Source organism: Cibotium barometz, chromosome 39, assembly GCF_041138505.1.
Source record: "Cibotium barometz isolate CiBa-2024 chromosome 39, ASM4113850v1, whole genome shotgun sequence".
NCBI lineage: Eukaryota > Viridiplantae > Streptophyta > Polypodiopsida > Cyatheales > Cibotiaceae > Cibotium > Cibotium barometz.
Genome location: NC_141084.1, coordinates 15,238,126 through 15,245,486, shown reverse-complemented (window position 1 = coordinate 15,245,486; position 7,361 = coordinate 15,238,126). Strand labels below are relative to the sequence as shown.

Below are 7,361 nucleotides of genomic sequence, written 5' to 3'. Positions count from 1 at the left end.
CAGCCTCGCTTTGATTTAAATGGTGAGCTTCCGATATAGTGGAGAGGGACCAAGGAAGCGGCCTATGAATGAATCGCTAGGTGACCTGCGAGAAGGATCCTAGAGGGTGCTGACCATACGGTGCTCAGGCTCTGGGTCACCGAAGATACCCACACGTACGTCGGGGAAGATATTAGAACAAGGAGTAAGAGTTGTTTTCTGAATTCGGGCATGGATTTGGTTGATTGACCTTGCTGGTCCTCAACGGATGAGTCCATGGCTCTTTTATATGGATCTGTTGGTTGATCTTGCTGATCTTCAACATAGACTCCATTTTTGTTAAAGTGAATACTTGCCCGTTACTATGAGCTAGGAACTATCGAAAAGTCCCCTGAGTGGACAGGGGGTGAGCGTTCTGGTTTTGACAATGATGCCATAGGTACACCGATGAAGGAATGTTTGGAAATAAGGATTCAAGTGGATAATTCGAGACTTATGATTAGGGACACTATGGTTTCATTAAATGATTGTTTTAAAGATTGTTGAATCTGTGAAAAAGGCAATTTCATATTAGGTGTGTAAGTGGTGTGACTAGTTTTAAGTTTGCATGAATATCTGGCTAGGGGACCTGGGAACTCTTTTCCATGGTACCCGGGAAAACCTAACCAAATTCTTAATTGGATCCCATCACTATAGTGGTTGGACGGTTGGCTCACCCATGCATAAAGAAATTTATTTTTATTTCAAAAGAGTTGCTCTCATCAATTTTGATTTTATGCATAGAAAGATGCATAAAGAAATTTATTTTTATTTCAAAAGAGTTGCTCTCATCAATTTTGAATTTATGCATAGAAAGATGCATAAAGAAACTTATTTTTATTTCAAAAGAGTTTCTCTCATCAATTTTGAATTTATGCATAGAAAGATGCATAAAGAAATCAATTTTGAATTTATGCATAGAAAGATGCATAAAGAAATTTATTTTTATTTCAAAAGAGTTGCTCTCATCAATTTTGATTTTATGCATAAAAAGATAAATAAAGAAATTTATTTTTATTTCAAAAGAGTTCCTCTCAATCAATTTTGATTTTATGCATAGAAAGATGCATAAAGAAATTTATTTTAATTTCAAAAGAGTTATTCTCCTCAATTTTGATTTTATGCATAGAAAGATGCATAAAGAAATTTATTTTTATTTCAAAAGAGTTATTCTCATCAATTTTGATGTTATGCATAGAAAGATGCATAAAGAAATTTATTTTAATTTCAAAAGAGTTATTCTCATCAATTTTGATTTTATGCATAGAAAGACGCATAAAGAAATTTATTTTTATTTCAAAAGAGTTATTCTCATTAAAATTGAATTTATGTATAGAAAGATACATAAAAGATTTGTTTTTATTTCGAAAGTGTTATTCTCCTTAAAATTGAATCTATGCATAAATAGATGCATAAACGGATTTTTATAAAAGTGTTATTTCCCATCGAAGTTGTTCTTATGCATAAATAGATGCGTAAAGAATCTTTATATCAAAAATAAGAATTCTCTTACATTCTATAAATAGATGTGATAAGATGTGAAATGAATTAGATAGATGATAATGAATAGAGAATGGATGTGATGAGAATGAGAGGTAAATAGATGTGATGAGATGTGATGTGAATCAGATAAATGTGAATGAATAGATGAGATGTGATGTCATGTGAATCAGGATGTAAATGAATGATATAGGATGTGAATGAATGTGTTAGCATGTGAATCAGGATGTAAATGAATGATATAGGATGTTGGCTAACCCATGGGACTGGCTGGAGTGATGGATTCCTAAATTGACACTCAATTCTATTCTGGTTTGATGGATGAAGTAAATCCCGAACAAAAATTGTTCTATGGAAAAGAATCAACGGCTGTGCCTCTCAATGAGGAAAAAAGCGTTGGTCTATATAATCGAAGTACAATCTTTTCCCTGATCTGACTATGAGACTTACAGGTTCGGTCAGATCAGTTCAGTTAAGGCTTTTGACTACGTTAGAGAAAAGTTATCCTGGAAGAATCGCCCGTGCTTTTCGGGCAAGGGAAGTTTTTCGAGGTTTGGTTTTGGAAGAACCGATGGATTAGTCTCTTGTTCGGATATCCGTGGGCCGAGGCCCCAAGTGTGGGACCCTGTCCCGCGCAAGAAGTGCTACTTCCGCTGCTAGCAGCCCTGAATTCGTTGCGCGGTGGGGATAGGGACCTCACAAAGCAGGTTAGGGAAGAGATAGATAAGCTATTGGAAGTAGGATTCATATATCCAATTGAGAAGGCTCACTGGCTAAGTCCGATTGATCGTGCCCAATAAAGATGGGAAGCTAAGAGTTTGTGTAGATTATAGGAAACTAAATGCTGCAACTATATCAGACCCATTTTCGCTGCCCTCTGCAGACTCAATGTTAGATGCAGTGGCCGGACATGAAATGTATTCCTTCTTAGATGGCTTCAGTGGTGGGTATAACCAGGTCAGAATGGCACTAGAGGAAAGGAAAAAACAACATTCATCACAGAATGGGGAGCCTTCGCTTCAAATGTGATGACATTCGGACTCTGCAATGCACCTGCAACCTTTCAGCGCATGGTCCAAGAAATATTTTATGATTACCTCACTGACTTCATGCGTGTATTTGTGGATGACTTCAGTGTTTTTGGCAAAAAGATGGAGCATTTGCACCACTTGCTATTATGTTTGGAAAGGTGCCGACAGATACAGCTGAAACTGAATCTTACCAAGCTTTTGCAATCACTAGTGGAGTCCTGCTATAGGACACATCGTGTCCAAAGATGGCATTGTCGTGGATCCCTCCAAGGTCAGCATGATTCAAAAGCTGTAGCCGCCTCACAATCTGAAAGAGCTCAGTAGATTTTTAGGTTAAATCAAATGGCACAAAAGGTTCCTCCGCCACTACCTTGCGGACATTGCACACCCACTCTATGCTCTCACCAAGAAGGGGGCAGAATACAAATGGATTGAAGAACACCAAAAGGCATTCCAAGACCTAAGGAGAATGCTTGCAAAACAAGCGCTCTAGTAATCCAACCACCAGAGTGGGATAAGGCCTTCCACGTGTTTGTTGATGCATCCGACAGTGCAATAGGAAGTGTGCTGATGCAGCAGACAGAGGAGGGGTGGTATAGACCCATCTACTATGCTAGCAGGAGGCTATCTCAAGTAGAGAAGAATTATAACACAACAGAAAGAGAAGCCCTAGGACTAATTTACTCTGTCAGCAAGTTCAGACATTATTTGTTGGGAAATCAGTTTGCATTTCATGTTGATCACATCAGGCCCTACTGTACCTTGTAAAGAAGCCAGACCTCACTAGAAAGCTGGCTAGGTGGATGCTACTACTACAAGAGTTTGATTTCAAAATCATGCACACACCAGGCAATCAAAATGCAGTTGCTGACTTTCTCAGCCGGATAGATACAGGAGAACAAGGAAGAGGAGTACCCGACCAATTCTCGAATGCAGAACTGTTTGGGGTACATACCGTCGACATCGCGAAAGGAATCGGTACTTTGACATGCTACGATTTGTTTCAGAAGGCACCTTCCCAACTGGCATGACTAGAGATCAGAAGAAGAAGCTTGCCCTTAAGAGCAAGAGCTTCCTGGAAATAGCAGGAGCCCTGTACAAAGTGGGAATAGACTAGGTAATCAAAAGATGTGTGCCTGATCATCATGAACAACTGGCTGTGCTGACAAAAGAACATCAGGGAGTATCAGAGGCGGACACTATTTTGGAGAAACAATGGGAAGGAAAGTCATGCAAGCAGGCCTATGGTGGCCGACAGTGATGAAGGATGCATGGAATCATGCCAAACAATGTGATGTGTGTCAGAGGCCAAGTCAGCCCCCAGTTGTGCTGAGACAAAATGCCTCATCAGCCCATACTCCCACTAGAACCTTTCCAAAAGTGGGGGTTAGACTTTGTTGGACCATTCAAACCCCCTGCCAGGCAGATCAGAAACAAGTACATCCTAGTGGCAAAACAGACTATTGCACAAAATGGGTGGAGGCCAAAGCTTTAAGGGACAATTCATCACAATCAATAGCCAAATTCTTGTATGAAAACATCATGATGAGGTTTGGGAGCCCAGTGGAGCTAGTCAACGATCAAGGCAGACACTTCATCAATGATGTGGTATGGCAGCTGACTCAGCGCCACATGATCATGCACAAGAAGTCCATTGTGTACTACCCGCAAGAAAATGGTCAGGCAGCATCAACCAATCATGTACTCCAGCGGATACTGAAGAAGATTGTTAATCAAAACAAAACAGACTAGGATAAAAAACTTCATTTAGCATTGTGGGCATTCCGGACAGCCTTCAAGGTAAGCACTGGTTTCACACCTTTCTCACTGGTGTATGGGCTAGAAGTTGTGGTCCCTATGGAGTTTGTAGGGCCTAGCCTCAGGATTTCCCTGGCGGAAAAGCTTAGCCCTGAAGAATCAGTTAACCACAGGATACAGCAGCTCCTTCAATTGGAGGAAGATAAGCTCTATAGCGCATGGATTGATGAGGCAGCCCAAAGAAGGAGGAAGTTTTGGGTTGACAGATACACCAAGTACAAGATTTTTGAGGACGGCGACAAAGTGCTTCTCTTCAACTCGAAGCTTGGTCTACACTGAGGGAAGCTCAAGATTAGATGGATCAGACCCTACCAAATTGAAGAGCAATTGGGATTAGGAACATTAAGGCTAAGGACATTAGATGGGATGAGCCTCCTAAAAGTGGTAAACGGATTCAGACTTCGTACATACTACGAGGGTGATGACACCAGGCATCAGGCAGCAATGGCAAAACAGGATGAGGATGCGGAAGCATGTGCCATGCTTACAGTTTCAATTTTCAACGTCCAGATGGAGGAAGACATGTGGCAAACTGCATCTAGTGATATGGCTGAGTCAACCATGCATAAAAGCATGCAACACCAGCTAATTTTGGAAAAGGCAACAAGAAAAATCACGCAGCGACACGTGGGCATAATGACCTTCTTGGGAAGATGCCTCGCATTTAGAACAATCATGAAGAAGCACAACAGTTACCTCAAACTTGCTGCAAATATGAAGAGGCACGACGCACCCACCCCAAGAAGAATTATGGCATGGGCGTCACATCACAATGGCCACAACCACTACCCCAGTAGGCAAAGATCTCATAACCCCCCACTCAATCTTGCCTCACTTTTGCTTTCATGCTCACTCAAACCTCTTCACCCCCTTTGCCCTCTCCAACAATTAGTTGCGTGTAGACAACATCTACAATGGCAGGAAGTAACAAGTCCATCGAATTCGATGCTTGCACATCATTGATGACCTCTATGAGTTTGCTTTGCTCCAGTGGGGGGACCTGCAGCAAAATCTGGAAGCAGAGGTCCAGGTTGCTGACCTAGCCATGCACAATAGGGTGCTGATTGGAGATGCCAGACCCATCCATGTGACTATCGACACTGTGGAGAGAGCTCTACATCTCCCAACTTCTGGAATAATGAATGCCGATTCGTACCAGGCCGACATCAATAAGGAGCTCGACAAGGTCGGTGTAGGGAATACTCAATCTCCACCTGTGTAGATCAATCCAGGCAAAGGGAGCTACGGTTCTATCTGGATATGATATGCTTGTTGGTGGCCAACAACATAAACATCAGCCAAACCAACTACAATCTATTAAGGGCTGTCAAGGCGGGCCTAAAGGTAAACTGGGCAGGTGTGGTTGCCCGGAATCTTCAGCAACAACAAGCACAAAAACTGGTGATATCAGGGGGACATTCCAAGATGGCCGGCCACCTCAAAGCTTTAGCACAGTTGGGGACACTGCCAGAGCATAGCTCGAAAGAGTAGCAACAATCCGAAAAGAAAACCACTCAGAAATCACAGGAGGAGGAAAGAAGAAAGGCTGCAAAAGAGGTAGCAAAGAAAGACATCGAAGAAGCGGTGGCTAGAAAAGCCAGGGAGGAGGAAACTACCAAGAAGGCAACGGAAGCTGAAGAGACAAGAAGGCTGGAGGAAGCAAGAAGAGGCAACAGTTCAAGAGGAAGCCAGACCAGAGCAGCAGCAGACAGAAAAAGAAGCTGGCCCAAAGTCTACCAAGAGACAAATCGACTAGTCGGCCTATGCCACAACTCTACAAACTAAGAAGGCAAAGGGAGAAGCTGCTGCTACAGCTAACCAGTAGGAAAACCAGCAACTCTCCGACATCGGGGTAGGCTAGGGCCTCCCCCATGAAAAGATGCAGGGGAGAACAGAGCTTGAGCTCTTGCAAGCACACACACACTCACAAAACCCTAAAAGAGAACACACAAGGTGAGAGGCTAAAAATATTCTTCTCCTTCACTCAACACTCAACACACCATATACAAAGATAAGAGTACACACATATGAAAAGGTACTCAACCAAATACATACTAGGGTTCTCTATAGTGTGAACCCAACTAAATGAGATGGCGCTATAACTATGCCAGTCTCTAGAATGGCTATCACATAGCCTATCATCCCACTGGCTGCCTATCATCCCACTGGCCGCCTATCATCCCACTGGCCGCATATCACCCACTGGCCGCCTATCATCCCACTGGCCGCATATCACCCATGATCTCACCAACCATGCCAGTGGTGTAGGTGTGGGGCCTATCCCGTAGGTGGGTCATCAATGTCCACCGCCTCACTAGATTAGCTCGATATCTCAACACTCCCCCTCGAGCTCAACTCCATCTCACGTACACCAAGCGAAGCCCTGAATCTGTGGAGCTTCTCTGTACCCAATGATTTGGTGAAGATATTAGCTACCTGATCCTGTGTGCTGACATAAACAAGGTTAATATCTCCTGCCAAGACCTTCTCTCTAACAAAATGGTAGTGGACCTCTATATGCTTCGTGCGAGCATGAAAAACTGGGTTCTTGGCCAGCTGTATACTGCTAATGTTGTCATAGAAAATGACAACTTGTCTATCCACTGATAGACCCAAATCAACCAAGCTACCTCACATGCTGCCATAGCAGCACCTCTGTACTCAGCCTTTGTACTGGATAGAGCAACCGTAGGCTGCTCCAAGCTGCTCCAAGTCACAGCAGCACTCCCCAAAGAAAAAATGAAGCCACTAGTAGATCTTCTATCTGAGATACTACCAGCCCAATCAGCATCTGTGTATCCATGTACACATATCTCTGTCTCAGTTTCATAAAATAGTCCACAATGCAAAGTAGGCCTCGCATACCTCAGTATGCATCTCAATACATCCAAATGCGGCTTTCGAGAAACCTGCATAAACTTACTCACCAACCCAATAGCATAGCATAGCTCAAATCTGGCCTGGTGATCGTCATGTAGATCAGGCTTCCTACTA

General features: G+C 42.9%; 1 protein-coding gene across 1 annotated transcript; it reads left to right on the top strand.

Moving 5' to 3' along the window:
• Window positions 1-3,764: 3,764 nt before the first annotated feature.
• Window positions 3,765-4,646, top strand: LOC147615770 (uncharacterized). Its single transcript, XM_086777899.1, has 2 exons — window positions 3,765-4,227; window positions 4,342-4,646. The coding sequence occupies exons 1-2, from the start codon at window positions 3,765-3,767 to the stop codon at window positions 4,644-4,646; spliced, it is 768 nt and encodes a 255-aa protein (XP_086634025.1).
• The last annotated feature ends 2,715 nt before the right edge of the window (window positions 4,647-7,361 follow it).

Bases quoted from the DNA above. Each gene is read 5' to 3' on its own strand.
- LOC147615770 (XM_086777899.1), top strand. From the start codon at position 3,765: ATGGGAAGGAAAGTCATGCAAGCAGGCCTATGGTGGCCGACAGTGATG. The intron at 4,228-4,341 runs GTCAGGCAGCAT...CATTCCGGACAG, and splicing joins GTACTACCCGCAAGAAAATG to CCTTCAAGGTAAGCACTGGT.